Source organism: Hylobates moloch, unplaced genomic scaffold (genome assembly GCF_009828535.3).
Source record: "Hylobates moloch isolate HMO894 unplaced genomic scaffold, HMol_V3 SCAFFOLD_10, whole genome shotgun sequence".
NCBI lineage: Eukaryota > Metazoa > Chordata > Mammalia > Primates > Hylobatidae > Hylobates > Hylobates moloch.
This window is the reverse complement of record NW_026652285.1, coordinates 40,116,276-40,137,297: the sequence shown is the minus strand read 5'-3', so window position 1 is coordinate 40,137,297 and position 21,022 is coordinate 40,116,276. Positions and strand designations below refer to the sequence as shown.

The 21,022-nt window shown below is 36.9% G+C and overlaps 1 protein-coding gene across 4 annotated transcripts in view; it reads left to right on the top strand.

Annotated features, from left to right (window-relative positions):
- The window catches only part of IFT74 (intraflagellar transport 74), a 98,061-nt gene extending 79,600 nt beyond the window's left edge, over positions 1–18,461 (top strand). The window contains exons 15-20 of one of the 4 annotated variants that reach the window (XR_009215192.1): positions 6,842–7,005; positions 7,561–7,686; positions 12,132–12,192; positions 14,150–14,297; positions 15,411–15,548; positions 16,817–18,461. Coding sequence is in view for 3 of the 4 variants with exons in the window: in XM_058445236.1 (XP_058301219.1) it covers positions 6,842–7,005; positions 7,561–7,686; positions 12,132–12,192; positions 14,150–14,268 (470 nt within the window). In the remaining variant the exon portion in view is untranslated. Of the gene's footprint in view, positions 1–6,841; positions 7,006–7,560; positions 7,687–12,131; positions 12,193–14,149 lie in introns of all 4 variants that reach the window. The other 3 variants (XM_058445236.1, XM_032164213.2, XM_058445237.1) reach the window with 3 other exon arrangements.
- The last annotated feature ends 2,561 nt before the right edge of the window (positions 18,462–21,022 follow it).

The following is a 21,022-nucleotide window of genomic DNA, read 5'->3' as shown; positions in this document are numbered from 1 at the left end:
CTAACTTTCCTGATAATCACATTTTAATGGAATGGCTTTTAGGTACTTGAGGAAAATACTCCTGAGTTGTGGGAGGTACATATAGATATGGTTTGGATTTTTTGTCCCCTCCAAATTTTATGTTGAAATGTGACCTCTAGTGTTGGAGGTGGGCCTAGTGGGAAATGTTTGGGTCATGGGGGCAGATCTCTCATGAATGGCTCAGTGTTGTCCTTGCAGTAATTAGTATGTTTTCTGTGAGTTCACGCAAGATCTGGTTGTTTAAAAGAGCCTGGTACCTCCTCCCTCTCTCTTGCCTGGTAACACGCAGGCTCCCCTTTGCCTTCTGTCATGATTGTAAGCTTCCTGAGGCCCTCACCAGAAGCAGTTGCTGGCACCATGTTTCATGTACAGCCTGCAGAACCATGAGCCAAATAAACTTATTTTTTAAAAATAAATTACCCAGTCTCAGGTATTCCTTTATAGCAATGCAAATAGTATTTGCAATGCAAATAGGGTAGTCAGGGGCCTGTTGCAAATAGGGTACCCAATGCAAATAGGGTAGCCAATGCAAATAGGGTAGTCAGGGGCCTGTTGACCAGTATGGGCTAGAATAAATAGTACATTCTTTTGGCGGCCTTGAGCTTTGTCTGGCAGGCACTTCAAGTGGGGATGGGGTCATCCCAGGGATGCAGACTTGAGCTGTTAGAAACTGTTTGTTTAAATCTTCTAATGTGGGTAGAAGGTGGTGCATGAAATCATGTGTGCTGAGAGTGGAATTTTTATAGGCAGAGGTTGAGGCCTAGTTGAGAAGAGAGCTCAGAGGAGCCTAGCTAGTTTGGTCAAGGATTGAATCTTTGTCAGTATAAGAGGCTTAAAAAAAATCTAATCTGTTTCCTCAAGAAAGTTTCAACTTGGTGGAGTGACAGTTATGATACAATGAAATAATGCTATGATAGAAGTAAGCATAAGGAGCAAAGGAAGTACATAGGACACATATCCAGCCCAGTCTTGGATAGTTAAGAAGAGATGATGTTTAATTTTAATTAGTTTCAGTCATGCTTGCTATCATGCGACTAGAGCAGCACTGTCCAAGAGAAATGTAATGCCAATATAGATTATATTTATATAAAGTTTTCTAGTAGCCATGTTGAAAAAGTAAAAAGAGACAGGTTAATTTTAATAATATATTTTATTTAAACTGATATAGCCAAGATATTATTTCAACACGTAAGCTATATAAAAATGATCGAAGAGATATTTTATCTTCACGACATTTCAATTAGGACTAGCCTTATTTATGTATGTATGTATTTATTTATGAGACAGGGTCTCACTCTCATTGCCCAGTCTGGAGTGCAGTGGCGTGATCACAGCTCACTGCAGCATTTGCTTCCTGGGCTTAGGTGACTCTCTCACCTCAGCCTCCCAACTAGCTGGGACTACAGGCACACACCAGCACGCCTAGCTAATACTTTGTATTTTTAATAGAGATGGGGTTTCACCATGTTTTCCAGGCTTGTCTCAAACTCCTGGGCTCAAGCCATCTGCCCACCTCGGCCTCCCGAAGTGTTGAGAATATAGGCTTAAGCCACTGCACCTGGCCTGGACTAGACATACTTAAAAGGGCTCAAAAATCACATGTGGATAATGGCTGCCATTGGGATGGTGCAGGTGGAGATTAGATACAGATAAACAAAGTTGAGGTTAAAGAGACTAGGATAAAGTCATGTAAAAATTTGTATGGGATCTTTGGTTTATGAACTAATGGCTTCTATGGGTGTTCTTTATGCTGGTGTGTCGCAGCTTTGAATTCACTATGTTTTTGTCTACCTGGAATTACTACAATTAGTGAGACAGTGAGAAATGAAGACCTAATTAATATTTGCTAACTTAAGAATGTTGAAAGATTTTTGGGTGGGAATTGAACAGTGAGAACACTTGGACACAGGAAGGGGGACATCACACACCGGGGCCTGTTGTGGGGTGGGGGGAGAGGGGAGGGATAGCATTAGGAGGTATACCCAATGTAAATGACGAGTTAATGGGTGCAGCACACCAACATGGCACATGTATACATATGTAACAAACCTGTACGTTGTATACATGTACCCTAGAACTTAAAGTATAATAAAAAAATATATATATATAAAGATTTTTGAAATGAAATAATGATCCATAATACCTTTATCTGGATTCCCAAAATCTAAAAAGATATTGGCAGCAAAACCTGACCTGACCTGACATGAGGCTATTTATAGTTTTTAATTATCCTACCTAGTGTGACTGTTTATGCTTTTTGCTCTAGAAATATTCGTGTACTTGATGACAAGGTATTCCCCTCAGACCCTGCTGTGGGAGTTATGTAATCATTCGTATATGTGCTATATCACTTTTCTAAAATCCAAAGAATTCTGCATTCTGAAATAGAACTGCCCAAGAGTTTTAGATAAGGGATTATGGACCTATAAATGCATACTGAATGCTATTAATTACGTTAATAGTGGTGATATAGGTATATAATTGCTATATTTAAGCCTATTTTATATCCAGATTTGTTGAGAGTTTGTTTGCCATAGTTTTATTTCTATGTCTGTATGCCAAGTAACTGGAGGAGTTACATTCTTGATATATAACTACTGTTCGTTTGACTGTGAGTATATTTTTATTGTGGTAAAAAAACACATAACAAAATTTATCATCTTAACCATTTTGAGGTGTACAGTAGTGTTAACTATATGCACATTGTTGTGCAACAAATCTCTAGAACTTTTTCATCTTGCAGAACTAAAACACTATACCTCCTGAATAACAACTCCATATTTCCCTATCCCCTGACCCCTGGAGACCACCGTTCTACTTCTGTTTCTATGAGTCTGACTACTTTAAATTACCTCATATAAATGAAGTCATACAGTATTTGTCCTTTTGGGACTGGCTTAGTTCATTTAGCATAATGTCTTCAAGGTTCATCCATGTTGTAGCAAAGAAGGATTTTCTTTTTTAAGGTTGAATAACATTCTATTGCATGTATATATCATATTTTAAAGTCTATCTATAGACAGATTGCTTCCACCTTTTGGCTATTGTGAATAATGCTGCAGTGAACATGGGTGTGTAAGTATTTCTTCACGATCCTATTTTCATTTCTTTTGGACATATATGATTATTTAAAAATATTTTCTCTTTTCTATAAACTAAATAATCTTATAGTTTTACTATTTCATCTAGAAAACCTGTTTCGTATTTTAGACCTTCATGCCTAAGTTTTTCATTTATCTAAAGTCAATGTAAATTCAACAAGTTTTTCCCCCTTTAAGCTATCTTTCTGTAACAGCTGTCAAGAAATGTACATTTTTTAAAAGGCAAAAATCAATACCAGGAAACAAATTCCATAATCAAGACTTTGTATTCATTCCATACTTTATACTTTGTGTTTATAGTTCCTTTTAACAACTAGTCATTATGGGCCAGGCAAGGTGGCTCATGCCTGTAATCCCAGCACTTTGGGAGGCCAAGGCAGGCGGATCATCAGAGGTCACGAGTGCAAGACCTGCCTGACCAACATGGTGAAACCCCATTTCTACTAAAAATACAAAATTAGCCTGTGTGGTAGCGCAAGCCTGTGATCCCAGCTACTCAGGAGGCTGAGGCAGAAGAATCACTTGGACTCAGGAGGTGGAGGTTGCCGTGAGCCAAGATCGCGCCATTGCACTCCAGCCTGGGCAACACAGCGAAAATCTATCTCAAAAAAAAAAAAAAAATTAGTCATTATGTGTTCTCCAGAGATGTACAGTTTGAAAAAAAAAATTGAAAACTGGCTTCAATGGAGATAAAAATCCAGTTTAATACTATGATAAGGATTTTGCTGGAAATTTTTCTTAGTAAGGGTTAAATTCTTTGATGCTTATAATTAATTTCATTTACTACATTGTTTTCATTTTAACTTCAACCATATAATTTATTCTTTCTTTCTTTCCCTAACACCATCCCCCACCTCAAGAAATTTTTTGTATCTTGAAAGCACCATGAGAGGTTTATAATATTCTTGTTCGCCTTTCAGATATAATGGATTTAGTGTACTCCATGCTTGTTTATTTATTTATTTTTTACTTTATTTTATTTTATTTTTTGAGACGGAGTCTCGCTGTCACCCAGGCTGGAGTGCAGTGGTGCGATTTCGGCTCACTGCAGGCTCCGCCCCCCCCTCCCCCCGCGCAGTTCACGCCATTCTCCTGCCTCAGCCTCCCGAGTAGCTGGGACTACAGGCGCCCGCCACCTCGCCTGGCTAATTTTTTGTATTTTTAGTAGAGATGGGGTTTCACCGTGTTAGCCAGGATGGTCTCGATCTCCTGACCTTGTGATCCGCCTGCCTCGGCCTCCCAAAGTGCTGGGATTACAGGCGTGAGTCACCGCGCCTGGCTTTTTTTTTTTTTTTTTTTTAAATGGAGCAATCACTTCTTGGGGGAAGGGTGAATAAAACTTAGATATTATAATGGCCCTCCAGAGGTCACCGTACCTAAATGGCTACACACCACATGGGTGTTGTAAAAATTTCAAGGGAGGGAGGTGATTGGAGAAAAAGAGTCTGTAATCGACTTCTTAGGGAATCAATAAGGTAAGAAAAAGGTTGAGAAACACTGGTGTGCTGCATGGGCAAAGAGGCAAGGGATTCATCAGCAATAGTTTTTATTTATATTTTTGGAAAGGAAACTCCAGAGAGTAAACAAATGTGCTGATGACAGACTATCTTAGAAACACTTCCCAGAGTCAAAGTGGTTCCTTCTGAGATTTTGCTACTATGTACACACTGCTTGGTAAACTTTGCAACTTCACAGCATATCAGAAGGAACTAGACTGCATCCTCTTCCTGTCTCTTCCCTTAGAGTAGCATTTAGCTTTTCATTGGGGACCTGTTGTTAAAGGAAGATAAACTTTACCCTGTACCAACCATTTTCTCCTTTTATCAAGAAAAATCAATTTGTATGGTTCTTAAATGTATTTCCCCAGTATATATTCAAATTAAACTTGCCATTAGATTTATATCAGTGTTTATTCCAAATAGTCAAAATATCTACAGGCTAAAAACAGTTCATATTTAGAGCATTAAAATAGCATAAGCCTTAGTCACTTGTTCAGCTCTTTGATTCTCATAACTATTTCTAACCCTGGTAGAGATAAGAATCTAACAAAACAAAACTCTTTGCAACAACATTTAAGTCTTGCTATATACATATTTGTATTTATGTGTACATATACATATATATTTTTAAATAGTGTATGTTGCTGTGGTTGACTTTTAAAACTCTTAAAGGGATAAAAGGAAACATTCAAGAAATACTGGCTTAATTATACTAACTTTAAAAATTTTGGTTGGGTAACAGCCTCTTTTCTCAAATCAGTGACTTTCGAAGCATTGTTTTTTACTCTTCAAATTCATTCATATCATTTACTATTCAGTATGCTGAACTTCTGTTACTGGCTCAAAGGTATTAGACTTTCTTACCTCTGGACTTTGCACATGCTGATTGTTTTTGTTGGAACACTTTTACTTTCCTCTTTGTGTGATATTCATAAACCTTAAGCCTTTAATTGAAAGGCATATCTTTAGAGAGCTCTCTTCATCCCTGCTACATGCTTTTATGGAACCCTGTACTACTCTTTTCATATTTATCCAGTTTATTGTAAATACTTATTTAATTGCCTGCTTCTACCTCTAAAATATGGCTCCCTGAGTGAAAACCATGTCTCTGTCGATTGCTATTATATCCTCAGCACCTGGCACATAGTAGATGCTTGATATTTTTGAATGTAAGAATGAGACACACACAGGTCTCCTCATTATTCATAGATTTCATATTTGTGAATTTGCCTTCTCACTAAAGTTACTTTGTACCCCCCCCAAATCAATCCTTGCAGCATTTTCATGATCATTTGTGGACATGCGCAGACTCGTGAAAAATTTCAACAGCCTGACGTGCACATTGCCAACAGAAGGTGAAAAAGGCAACACTCTGCCTTCTTATATCAGTTCTCATACTATAAACAGGTTTCCTTTTTGCAGTATATTTAGTGGCATGTTTTTTGCATTTTTGTGCTTTCTGTTGGTGATCATGTCATTTAAAATGGCCCCAAGCAAAGTGCTGATGTGCTAAGTATTCCTAAGCACAAAGGCTATGATGTGCCTTATGGAGAAAATGTGTGATAGGTAAACTTAATTCAGGCGTTAAGTTACAGTGCTGTTGGATGTGAGTTCAATGTTAGTGAATCTACAACCTATAGTAAATAAAATGTCTTTAAACAAACACACATAAAGCAAGATTGTGTATTGGCTAATTGACTAAAATGTGACTAAAGGCTCACAGGAACTTAACCCTGTATTTCCCTTGGGAGCAATAGTTCAGTATTTGCTAACTCATTGTTCACAATAACTTCATAGGACATAACTACCACAGATAGTAAGAGTTGATTATATGTGCAATTATAAAATTGTGCTCAAATATATATATAATGTTTTATAACTTGGTTTTTTCCCTACATAACTGTGTCATGCTCCTATTAAAAATGATGTGTCTTTATCTCATAATATAGATTATATTACTAAGCAAGAAAAAAACTTACATGTTTGTTAGCATGGAGACAGTTGTGGCTAATAGATATCAGGTTAACTTGATTCCCTAATAAATTGGTTACTGAGGGGACGAGTATTTTTTTTCTTAGTTTATATTATCTCACTGGTTACAGTGAACATGTATTTCTTTTACAGATATTCTTATAAAACATGATTTTTAATAGTTGCATTACATTTCCTTATGTGGAAGGAATAAAATTTTGATTATCACCTTAAATTCTTATGTTTCAGAGAGTCAACGTCTGCAGTTGGATCTGCAGAAAATGGAGCATCTAGAAAGTAAGATGACTGAAGAACAGCATTCTCTAAAAAGCAAAATTAAGCAAATGACAACTGATCTGGAGACATATAATGATTTGCCAGCTTTAAAATCATCATGTGAAGAAAAGGAAAAGGTAAATGTTAACCAAGTCTTACAGAATTACAATTCAGATTTTTTTTCTTGATCAAATGTAATATATTTGTGGTTTATAGGATTTGTTATTTTAAGTTATTTTATATATATAAGTGAGGAAATATAAAAATGTTTACATATGTAGTTGGAATTTAGAGTGACTTAAAGTTTTAAAGAAAAGCAAAAATTGAAAAGCAAGGTATAAGCTGCTACTTAATACAGAGCATTTCAGCAGATGTGAGCTTTGTTAAATGCAGTTTAGATTATGACTCTATCCTACCTGAAACTTGTCAGTGGCTTTCCATTGCCATTTACATTAATTTAGACTAAATTTGGTATGGTCGGGAGAGATATGGCAGCATTAATAGAGTTATTAATACAGATAATGTTAACATAGCTTATAGTTCAAAGGATATTTTTACAAACAGGTTTTAGAGTAGTTATAGCCTTGATATAATTTTACCAGAATATAGTTACTGAAATTAAGTTAAATGTGATTTATATTGGCTTACTACATATTTTCTATAACCTGTCTCTTCTATTTGGATCTTTCTAGAAATTACATCAGGAGAGAATGATATTATCAACCCGCAGAAATGCCTTTAAGAAAATAATGGAGAAGCTAAACATAGAATATGAGGCACTAAAAACACAATTGCAAGAAAATGAGACACATTCTCAGGTAAAAAATGTTTTAAATGACTTTGAAATTCTCTTAGTCTATATTTTCACCCCCAAACAATCTTTTTTTATTTTAAAATTTGCTTTATATACCTTCCAGATTTTCTGACTTTTAAGACAGCCAGATTCTGTACAGTCTTCATTCAGAATGAATGGACTCCTGCTTTCTTACCTTCCATAAACCTATATTGAAAGCCAGCTGTGTTAGGTACTGTCTTGGGCACAACTATTAAGATATATAGGGTAGTATCTTTTAAAAATTTTCAAAGTGAAACATTACTAATACAGAAACTAAAAATCCGTAAAATCACAAATAAAATAAATTCTAATGATTAGTACCCCACCACCCAGAAGAGAGAATGCTTATTGTTACTTTAGTGTGGGTTCTTTTAGTCAATGGATGGATGGATGGATGGATAGATAGATAGATAGATAGATAGATAGATAGATAGATAGATAGATAGATAGATAGATATGTGTATACACATATTTATGCATATACTTAGGTACACATTTATTTCTATGCATTTACAGAAATTGTACCATATTGTACATATCATTTAGGAGCTTGTTTTTCATGATTAACTATACATCATAAGTACTTTCCCTTATCAATATATATATTGACTTTTAAAGAATATCAATAGCTTAATGTTATTCTAGTCCATGGATGTAGCATAATATATTGAACCAATTCCCTTTCATTGGATATTTAGGTAATTTCTAGTTTTAAAACCATTGAAATAATGCTATAAAGAGCAATCCAGATATCCTTGAACTTCTTAATTCATATCTCCAATTATTTACATAGGATGCATAGATATATATACCTGCAGCCCCCTTTTAATATCACTCATCTTGCTGATAATTACTTGAACAGTGTATGAGGTCTAGATTGAGAGCTCTGACGGGACAGAGATAAGGTCTGTCTCGTTTACTTTATTCCTTGCACTGTGCTATTGGTTGGCACATAGTAGGTGCTCAGCAATTATTTGTTGAATGATTGAATGAAGCATTATGTGTCATATACAAAGTCAATAACTATGGTCTGAAAAAGATTGATCATTCTTATATCTAATTAGTCTATATGAGAAATTTGCACACATGGTTTAAAACCCTAAATGCATTAAAAATTCCCTCTTTTGGCCAGGCACAGTGGTTCACGCCTGTAATCCCAGCACTTTGGGAGGCTGAGGTGGGCGGATCACGAGGTCAGGAGATCAAGACCATCCTGGCTAACAACGATGAAACACCACCTCTACTAAAAATACAAAAAATTAGCCAGGAGTGGTGGCGGGTGCCTGTAGTCCCAGCTACTCGGGAGGCTGAGGCAGGAGAATGGCTTGAACCTGAGAGGTGGAGCTTGCAGTCAGCTGAGATCGCGCCACTGCACTCCAGCCTGGGTGACAGAGCGAGACTGTCTCAAAAAAAAAAAAAAAAACCTCTCTTTTTCTTCATATAGTTATGTGCTCATGATAGAGCAAAATAAAAATAATGTCATTTGATTTTCCACTACCTAAGTACAACTGTTGTTAACATTTTGGTGCCATATCCTTGTAGTCTTTTCATCCTTTGCAATCATACATCCATATTGTTTTTACAAAAAATGAAATCATGCTATTCATATAGTCTTTCAACATTTTCTTAACTTTTTTCAGCCTTTTTTTTTTTTAAACAGAGTCTCACTCTGTTGCCCAGGGTGGAGTGTAGTGACATAATTGTAGCTCACTGCAACCTGGAGCTCCTGGACTCAACCGATCCTCCCACCTCAGCCACCCGAGTAGCTAGGACTACAGGCACAGACCACCATGCCCAGTCAATTTTTATTATTTTTTATAGAGACGGGGTCTTGCTGTATATTGCCCTGGCTAGTCCTGAACTCCTGGCCTCAAGCTGTCCTCCTGCCTCAGCCTCCCAAAGTGCTGGGATTGTAGGCATGAGCCACTGTGCTCAGCCTTTTTTTTCTTTTTGAGATGGAGTTTTGCTCTTGTCACCCAGGCTGGAGTGCAGTGGTGTGATCTTGGCTCACTGCAACCTCCACCTCCTGGGTTCAAGCAATTCTTCTGCCTCAGCCTCCCAAGTAGCTGGGATTGCAGGCACCAGCCACCACGCCTGGCTAATTTTTTTGTATTTTTAGTAGAGACAGGGTTTCACCTTGTTGGCCAGGCTGGTCTCAAACTCCTGACCTTAGGTCATCCACCCGCCTCGGCCTCCCAAAGTGCTGGGAGTGCAGGTGTAAGCCACCACACTCGGCCTTTGGTGACTTTTCTATAGCATTAGCTATTTCATTGTATGGATGTACCATTTGAAAACAACATACACCTTACATTCTTTTTGAAAAGGGTAGAATCTCATGAAAGCTTGCTACAACTACTAAAAGCTTAGAAGTCACTAATTTACATAATTCAAATTTACCAGTTATTCTGTTCTACTTCATATGCAAACCTAGATACAGACTTATAAGTGACACAGTTTTCTTAGGTTGTTTAGAGTGAGGATGAGTGCTGGGGAAGAAACAAGACAAAGTTTGTGAGGTCATTGTCTTCAGTGATTCTTAGAAAAAAATACTGATACTTCTTAGGGAATATTAGCCCTTCTCATTCACTGAATAGATGATTTAAGGTGGAAAGCACTTGAAAAACACCATTTCTTAGAGCCAATGAGTGGTTACCTTGTTTATCCCCACATTAATTGCTAATTTTATTCTTAACTCCATGTATTGATAACTGGAAATCATAACATAAGCCACAATTTTGAATCCTTCTCTGTGTTATTTGTCATCTTTTGTGAATCCCAACTGATTAAGTCAAATCCTGGTCTTCCTACTGGCTTTTGGCATCTATAAAGAATTTTATGTAACAGATTATTGGCCGGGCGCGGTGGCTCACGCTTGTAATCCCAGCACTTTGGGAGGCCGAGGCGGGCGGATCACGAGGTCAGGAGATCGAGACCACGCTGAAACCCCGTCTCTACTAAAAATACAAAAAAAATTAGCCGGGCGTGGTGGCGGGCGCCTGTAGTCCCAGCTACTCGGAGAGGCTGAGGCAGGAGAATGGCGTGAACCCGGGAGGCGGAGCTTGCAGTGAGCCAAGATCGTGCCACTGCACTCCAGCCTGGGCGACAGAGCAAGACTCCGTCTCAAAAAAAAAAAAACAAAAACAGATTATTTAAATAAGTTAGGGAAAAACAGATTTTCAAAATGAATTTTTGCTTCATGATGTCCTTGGAGGTTTAAAGGAGTCAATAATGTAGAGGTATAATGTAAAAGGAATTTGGCCATCTGACACAGCATTGCTTTTATACCATTCCTATAGCACTTAACAGGTCTGATGCATTATAAGAAGGCCACCTGTTTGTATGAAACAATGACAAAAAAGTCTGGTACTTGACTTTGCTGAAGGTTATTAGAGATTTACTGCCAGAAACTGCTGACTGCTTCCTTAAATCCATCTTAACTTCAAGGTCCTGTCTGGGGAAGATTGATGTGATTTAGTAATACCAGCTCACAGCACATACAGTTCACATAATTAATTAGCTATGATTCATTCTAATATCTAGATTTATCTCTTTGGAGGAAACAATGAGATGGATCTACATCAAGCCTGAATTTACGCCCTGAAAATTATTTTAATGTGAGGATAGAAAGAAACATTTCCACTGTTGCTTCAATTATTGTATTTTTAAAATTAATCATTACTTCTTTGAAATGTCCAGGTGGAACATTGTTTTAGCATTTCAATTTTCAAATGGTCCTTTGCTTTGGAAAAAACTATGTGCATCTTAAAAAAGAAAGACCATAACCAGAGTTACAAGGTTAATTAAATCAGAAAAACAATTTAATTCTATAACAGTAAAATTGTCTTCTGAGGAAGCAACCATCAATATAATATCCACATTAGCTTCCTGTTGATGCAGAAATTATTGTAACAGTGCCAGCTTTTTACCAGCTCTCTTATAATCTTCACACTGCAGCTCTGCTCTTATCACAGCTTGTGGAATTAGACAGGAAATTTAGCCCTGGAAATAAGGAAGTTTCTCCTATATGGCTGAACCTTTGACAGTGTTTGAATATATATTATATTTGTGGCATTAGACTTCCAGATTTTAAGAAGAGATTCCCATCATGTCCCATTTTTCTTTTAAAAATTTTTTTAGGGAAAGGAAAATCATAAATTGTCTTTCAGTTGGCATGTTCATTGGTATAGTAAACATTTAAAATATTTTATAATTAAAATAAATATATAGAGTAAAACATGTTATAGGATTCATCACTGTATTAATCTATTTACTATTATTTAATCTTTTTTTTCTACCATGGCTTTATCTCAATAAAATGTAAGTTGATAAGATTTAAAGTTGGAGAGTTTTTTTTGTCTTATCCTCTTAGAAACACATTTAATTGTTTTAATATGGGTACTAATTAATATTTTTCTTTTATGTTTTTAGCTTACAAATTTGGAGAGAAAGTGGCAACACCTTGAGCAAAATAATTTTGTGATGAAAGAATGTATCCTTTGAAAAGCTGAAAATGGGACCAGGTGCGGTGGCTCATGCCTATAATCCCAACACTTTGGGAGGCTGAGGCAGGTGGACCACAAGGTCAGGAGATCGAGACCACCCTGGCTAACACGGTGAAACCCCATCTCTACTAAAAAAATACAAAAAAAAATAGCCGGGTATGGTGGTGGGCGCCTGTAATCCCACCTACTTGGGAGGCTGAGGCAGGAGAATGGTGTGAACCCAGGAGGTGGAGCTCGCAGTGAGCCGAGATCGCACCACTGCACTCCAGCCTGGGCGACAGAGCAAGATTCTGTCTCAAAAAAAGAAAAAAAAAAAAAAAAGCTGAAAATGAAGTTGACTTGAGTTTTTTTTTTCTAGGAATTTTTTTAAAGACTCAAATTTAGTTCAACACCTATTTACTAAATACCAAATATGTACAAAACACTGAGCTAAATTAAATGAATATGTTTCAATTCCACAATAGTTAAGAGGTGTGTGTGTGTGTGTGTGTGTGCGCGCGCGCGCGCACGCGCCCTCAAGTAACTAATAGAAAGCAGATTTTGGGAATTGCCAAAAAAGGAGTACAAAGACTTAATGTGGCATAGTGATTCAGTGCCCAGATTTTGGAGTCGGGCGATCCAATTTTAAATGTTAACTCTACTGCTTATAAGTTACAAACTTTGGACAATTTAATCTATTCAAGCTAGAACTGTATCATCTCTTAAGATTCAGTTTTCCAGGATCACAGGGCTTCGGTAAAGTTAAACATTGTCAGTAAATCTTCTGATAAACATGGCAAGAATTTCTTTTTTGTTTAGAGACAGGGATCTCGCCAACTTAGCCAGGCTGGTCTCAAACTCTAGGCTCAATCCCACGTCGGCCTGCTCAGGTGCTGGGATTAGAGACATGAGCCACTGCTGTCAGCCCCAGAATTGTATCATCTCTAAAATCTCTAAAATACAGTTAATATTTCCTTCTCATAGTGTTGGGAGAATTATATATAACCATATAGTTATATATCCACAAGTGTGTATATATATATGTGTGTACATAATATATAATATAGTTGTTTGTTGTTTATATGGTTCTACCTTGAATATCTGGGCAGCAAAGGGAGGTAAACTAAGTAAGATCCTGAGAAGTTTGACTTCCAAGCTCATCCATGTTTTAGCCATTTCAACTCCATTATATGTCTACGAAGATGATACTTATGTCTCATCTTATTGTTTACTTTTAGTTTGATTATAGGAGACAGCAAGCAGCTGTTGAGAACATGTGTTGTGAAGTTGTAACAAATATTTCCTTAAAAGTTGTTTCCTATTCCCTTCTTTGACCCATTCAAGGGTGTCTCTGCCTGGAGAACTAGATCCTGACTCAGTGGCAGCATAGGTTCTCCCCTAGGGTGGTGCTGAACTTCAGCTCAGAAGCAGCTTGGACCTCAGCTTACCTCCACATAAGATGTTTTAGGTGCTCTGTTGCCAGTGTTAGTGCAACTTAGTTTAAAAATAGAGGACTTGTTCACAGTATGCTCTAAGTCTAGCACTGGAGTTTTGTGCAACATAAAGTAGGTGATTTTGGAGCAGAGTGAAGTCTAGAAATTTGCCTTAAATTATTTGTGGTACTCTAGAGAACGTGGTATGTGTATGTATGTATGTGTGTTTGAATATGGGAACTAGTTTATTGAACGTTAGATTGTTCAAAGACCAGAATTAGATTAAAAATGCGTAACATATTAAGTATTAAAAAGTGTTTATATTGTGTATGAATTTTTTGCAATAAGTTTAGCTTGGCATTTTAGGTTTTAATCGATGCTTAATCTGTTAAAATAATTACTATATTTTAAAGTATTCTAATTGTGCTTTTTTGTACCATCTTCAGTATGAAAACTATCAGTACTTAGTTCCTTTCTCAGCCACAATTAGATTTTTATTGACATTGTTTTCACCCTTAACTCATGTAATTAGTCATAGCAACCAAGAGTCAAGAGAGTGATTACCAGCCAATTAAGAAAAATGTGACCAAGCAGATTGCAGAGTACAATAAAACCATCGTGGGTGCTTTACATAGCACCAGCGGAAACTGAGTTTAATTCAACTGAAAGTCTCTAAGGAAGTGTTCTCTTGCTGCTAAACTTGGTACAAGTTGACTACAAAAGAAAAAAAAAAGCTTACCTTTGGAGTTTACCTAAAATTTCTGAATGTTGTAATTTTTGTGGCCTCTTTTAAGAATGATATTTTAAAATAGTAAATAGTTCAATAAATGGTTTGCATATTAAAAAGTACCATCTTCTTTTCTTTTTATGCTACTTGTATTTGAACCAAGAGATAAAGAAACTAAAAGTGACCATTGAAATTTATTTAGCTGGTATAATCCATCTATGGCAACAAATGAGATAAGCTTTTCTTGTATCAACTCTAGGACAGATGCATGGAATATGATTCTGATTTAGCACTTATATCAACCTTGTCAATTTTTACTTCTAGAAGAAATTAGTAAGATTAGAAGGGAGATTTTTAGCTTTGAACCTTGCTTCTCAAATAGGTTATATTTGATGTGTATTAGACCATATAATATCACAGGTAAATATATAACATATATTCTTTATATAGCAGTTATACCTAAAGATTTGGAATTAGAAACTTTTAATCTTTGCAATTCTTAAAATATTTTTTCACATATATATGCCTGGAAGAACATTAGGTAAAAGACTACATTTATAGTGGGCTGTTTTGGACTATGGCTACTGCTGTTCGTTGCCACCCTGCAGTATGCGTTTACTCTCTTGTACTATTAGGAGGACTTAAGTAGATTAATTTATAAGCATTAGCCAGAATATTTGGGAAAAAAGCTAGAAGAGGTAGGATTGGGAGAGAGGCATAGAGTCTGGAAGACATTACAGTAACTGTAGATGTATCTTCTCTTATCGTGCAGGAATGAGTCACCTTGGCCAGCATAAAATATTACTTAAAACTATCCTATTTTTGCTCTGATATCGTATTCACTAAGTAACTCTACTTTTCAGTATTTCTGAAACAACACATTGATTTCTTAAACCCAAATAGCTTTATTGAGATATTATTTACATACTTTAAAATTTACTCGTATATGTTGATTTTTTAAAATAAATATTTATAATGGTAAATTATTCAAATTGTTATATACATTTAAATAAAGGAGTGAGCATTGTTGAGTTTGCTTAACTCTGGATTACTAATATGGCTGAAGATCCTGGACAATATATTCATTAAGGTGGCATTCATAAAATGTGTTCCACAAATCCTGAGCATCTTGAGTTATTAATAGTGTTATGCCTCCAAAGGATTCATGGTCAAAGAAGTTTGGGAAACATTGTCTGAAACAAAGGTGAATTACTTTATTTTTTCTTGACTGCTCATAACCCTTAATATGCTAATATATAATAAGCTCAAGAAGAATATATACTGTAAAGCATTTCCCAGAGATAGTTGTCCACAAAACCCTTACTTTCACAGAGCCTAGGTCACATGAGATGTGTCATTCCAAGAAACAGACTTTGTACACCAAATAGACTTCATACACTAAAATAATTTCACCTACTCAAGTCCTTTGGGTGGCTCTTTGGCCTTTATCAGATGACTCCTAAGTATATCTCTTTTTAGCCACCCTCAGTTGTTTTATGCTGTGATTGTATGGAGTTTTCTATTGGAAATTGGTAGCAGAAAGTGCTTATTAAATTTCACAAGGGAAAAAAACTCTTTTAGCAGTTAAAGAGAGTGAAATCTGAAATTCAGTAGATAAAACAGGTAATAGATTTTGATGACAGTTTGCCCAGCCCTTCGTTCGTTCATAAAGTATTACTGTAATTTGGTGATTAGGAGCCTTTATTGATATACCCAACTGCTGAAAAACGTTCATCTTTTATACAGTAACAACCAGAGGTATGATTGAGCATAGAGTTTAGGCAAGAGAACGGACTACTATGGTCTCTTAATCACATTGATTCTATTTCGTGGATACTTCCAAGGAGGAAGGGAATCTGGAAAACGTGTTTGTGGATAGGTAATCTTTGTTTTCCTCATTTGAAAGCAAATTTAAATGCCTTTACTTTTTCCTTAGTTTTTTTTTTTAATTTCTACTTAAGTGTTCTTGACATTTTACTGCATCCTTTTAAACTAATAACCAACTTAGTAATTTTTACTATTAGTAATAAGGGTTTTCTTCTGAGTGGTGGGATTATGGGTGATTGTAATCTTCCTTGGGCTTTTTGGTATTTGCAAAATTGTCTGATGTACATTTAATACTTAGAAATGCAATAAAATTCAAATAAAGTACTATATGCAGTTACTGCTTTAACTCACGGAAAGGATGTAGTAGAAACTCTTCAGTCCTTGACTCTAGAACTGAACCAATCTTTACGCAGAAAGAAAGTAGGAGGAAGACTGGCCTGTCCATTAAATATATGTGTTTGCATTATAACAATGGGAAATTTGGCAGGAAAAAAATTTCTTGACAAAAAGCAAGGCTTTCAATTTCCATCCTAAACTATTCATATATAATATTGGTGGGGGGGAAATAATTGAGCAGGATTTCTTTAAATTAAAACATGTTTTATCTGAGGGAAATTCTCACTAGTGTCTCTTCCTTCCTCTCAGAGCCTTTCCACAAATCTAACAAGAATATTCTCTTTACTGGGATAGAACTGGAGGCTAATAGCTGCATGAACTGGCTCTTCCTGAGTCAGTCACATTACTCAGGGGGTTCCATTCATGCTAAAATAACACCTTGTAAGTCACGAGGAAAGAAGCTGCAGACTGAACAAACATGCTGAGCAGTTTTACTAGTGAAGATCAACATGGGAAAGTTAGCAAATCTTTGTTTTTCCCATCCTTATCTTTTATCAGTAAATAAACATGAGTTCTTGATATTCTTTTTCCTGTGGAGTCCCTCATTTGGACAATACTATAGTCTCATTTTAAGGTACAAAATTCAGTGCCTGCTTAGAGGATCACAGCATGGAGTAATGATATTCACACCAGAGATGAAAGGCCAGTTAGTGGTAGTTCAGGGGTTTTTGCTGTTCCCTTGCTCAGTTTCTCTAGACTTCTTTCCTTTTGCGATACAATTGCAGTGTAAACAACCTTAGGGAAATTATAATGTTTAGACTTAAAGTAAGAAGAAATAAAGATGGACCACTAGAGAATTGTAGTAATCTATTTTTAAATTGATAATTGTGTCTCATTTTTGTATACCTTTTGAAATAAGAGTAGATTATGTCTTAAAATTGCAAGTTTACAGTTTGATAACTGAAAAACATTTTTAAAAAGACAATTTTTTTTAATACAAAGGTAGATAATTTAGGAAGACATAAATAAAATGAAGAAAATAAGTTACTTGTGATCTCACCAGTCTTTTTGGATATGCATCTACATTTATGTCACACGTATCTGTTTTATTTATATATTTATGCACCTTTAATTAAAATTATATTGTTTTTAATTTTACATTTGCTATTTGTAATTTAGCACACATTTTTCCATGTCATTATATACTATCATACAACATGTTAAATCGTTGCATATTATTTCATTGTGCAAAACTTTCAAAAACAAATCCTACATTATCGAATGAGATTTATGATATAGAGGCTACATGTAAGCTTTAGATCAGATAGCTGGAAATGTGAATCCCAGCTTCACCACTAATTTGTTATATGACCTTGGAAAGTTAGTGTCAGAATTTCAGTTTCTTCATCTACAAATGGAATAATAATGCTTAACTCATAAGATTGGTTCAAAGAGTATGCAGAACCCAAGACGTCTGACACAAATCGTCCTGGGAAAGGTGTCATTATTAGCAGCGTGCAAAACTGATTGTTTCCCTGCACTCTCACCAACACTGGTGTTACCCAGGCTGACAGTGCACTACCTCATTTGTTTTACTTAAAAAAACCTGCCGCATTACTGCAATTAGAAGCTATATTTTAATTTGCAAGATATATTTTCATATCAAAAATTACAGTCTGATTCTTAAAAATCTTTAAAAATATTCATTATAGCTTTGTAATATACATCGAAAGCAAATTTTTAGAATATATTAGATCATACTTTACTGCCTCAATATTTTTCCTCATAATGTATCATAATGAATTGCTGCTCTGAAAACCCGACTGCTTAACTTTAAGAGAAATAGGAATAACTTGTGTAGGAATAATCTACTCAGTAACCAAGGCTGTATTGTTTGTTCATTGTCTGTAGCCTCCTGCAAGTCAAGTGGTTGCACATAAAGAACAAGTTTGTCGGCCGGGCGCGGTGGCTCACACCTGTAATCCCAGCACTTTGGGAGGCCGAGGCAGGCGGATCACGAGGTCAGGAGATCGAGACCACCCTGGCTAACATGGTGAAACCCCATGTCTACTAAATATACAAAAAATTAGCCAGGCATGGTGGTGGGCGCCTGTAGTCCCAGCTACTTGGGAGGGTGAGGCAGGAGAATGGGGAGAACCCAGGAGGCGGAGCTTGCAGTGAGCTGAGATGGTGCCACTGCACTCCAGCCTGGGTGACAGACTCCGTCTAAAAAAAAAAAAGCATGTCACAGGATGGAAAAGAAATACCCATTTATTTATTGGGGAGCCCAGTATACAAGAGGGTTTGGAGAAAGCATGAGTCAGAAGTTCAGTCGTCTACTACCTAAAAAAAGGCTCAGGCACGCTACAGAAAGCTTTCTACAAGAGAAATTAAAAAAAAAAACTAAAATGAGGTTTTCAAAATTCTGTTTTCTTTCAAAATATTTTGTAAAACAATATTCTTAACATGATAACAATATAGTAATCCCGTGTAAGAAAGGCAGACTTAATCAATTAAAATTACTTTTGGCAGAGGGTGAAGAAAGAACTATTGTTAAATTGGCCATTTAAGATTAGAAGACAATAGCTGAGCTAACTAACCAAACTGAAATATTATCTCATTCTCTGTGTTATCATTTTCAGTAGATAAACTCCCTCTAATAGAGGAAGTCCAGATTGACATGAAGGTGAAAATATTTGTTAAAATCCATAAGCTCAATCTGATTTTTTTTTTTAACCAAAGGAAAATATCCTTCATTGTTAAAAGCATTTCTAGGTCTTTAATTAGCTTCTTGTTAAAATGAGCTCAATTTAGTTTACTGGGTGGCGAGAGGGCTGCCTCAGAGTTTGGCCAGCCCCAACCCTGTCCCTCCCTGCCAAGGACAAAGCAGGGACCTTGTGTCTGAGGATCAGGGGAAATGGTTAAGAAGGAGAGGAAAAGAAAATTGCTTTTCCAGCTCTTTCAACTTCCTATGTAGCCTATAGAGAAAAGCAAGAATCCCTTTGGGAGGAAATAACAAAAGTGCCAACAATAGATAGATGTATGAAGCCTGCATCCCTGCAGCGTACTGGAGCTCTTACCCTTATAATGGCCTTTATCGGAAGGCCAGATGCACATTTACTATAAACTCGTCCTATCTTCCTGGGAGCCTCTCCCCTTCAAGTCATTCCTTGGCTCACTTCCTTCTCCTGCCAGAAATATCAAAGTCAGAGAAGGGGATAAAAGCGGTAAAAGTCCAGCTGCCTTGTTTCCTTTTCCTATGGCACAGTTGAGGTAGCCAGTTAGATAAGAGGTGTTCATGAAAGACCTCAAGAAACGGTTAATTGAAGAGTGTCAGGTAATAAGGTAAGCAAGCCTCTTACAAAATCACTTGCCACTGTATTATGTCTAAAGGGCTCCACTTCAGTAGAAACCGAACCAAAAAAGGCTCTAAAAAATTTACCTTAAAATTCTGTCCGGAACCTTTTCATTGAACATAGGTTGAATGTCTAATATGGGTTTGCCTAACCACACACTTTGATTTGTCAAATATTTAATTCCAACAATACTTCATGACCTCACTGTGCACTGCCATCCACATCTCCAATAATCACAAGCATAGCAGGTATTGATGCCATAGCTCTTTTTTGTTTTGTTTTGTTTTTTGTTTTTTTGTTTTGAGACGGAGTCTCGCTCTGTCGCCCAGGCTGGAGTGCTGTGGCGCAATCCTGGCTCACTGCAAGCTCCGCCTCCCGGGTTCACGCCATTCTCCTGCCTCAGCCTCTCCGAGTAGCTGGGACTATGGCGCCCGCCACCACGCCCGGCTAATTTTTTGTATTTTTAGTAGAGACGGGGTTTCACCGTGGTCTCGATCTCCTGACCTCGCGATCCGCCCGCCTCGGCCTCCCAAAGTGCTGGGATTACAAGCGTGAGCCACCGCGCCCGGCGATGCCATAGCTCTTAATTGTCTTAGGAATTAAGAGAGGCGGCATCAGTACCTGCTAAGCTTGTTGATGAAAAGAATTGTTAAAAAGAGTTTATCAGGGCTGGGTGCAGTGGCTCACGCCTGTAATGCAGCATTTTGGGAGGCCGAGGCGGGCGGATCACGAGGTCAGGAGATCGAGACCATCCTGGCCAACACGGTGAAACCCTGTCTCTACTAAAAATACAAAAAAATTAACCAGGTGTGGTGGCGAGCGCCTGTAATCCCAGCTGAAGCAGGAGAATTGCTTGAAACTGGGAGGAGGAGGTTGCAGTGAGCCAAGATCACGCCACTGCCCTCCAGCCCAGGCAACAGAGCAAGACTCTGTCTCAAAAATAAAAACAAAAAATAAAAATAAATGTAAAATTAAGTTATTATTGACTATAGTCACCCTGTTGTGCTATGAAATAGTAGGTCTTATTCATTCTTTCTAACCATGTTTTGTATCCATCAACCCTCCCCATTTCCCACCCCTGCTCCCCTCACTACCCTTCCCAACTTATGGTAACCATCATTCTACTCTATTTTCATGACTTCACTTGTTTTAATTGTTA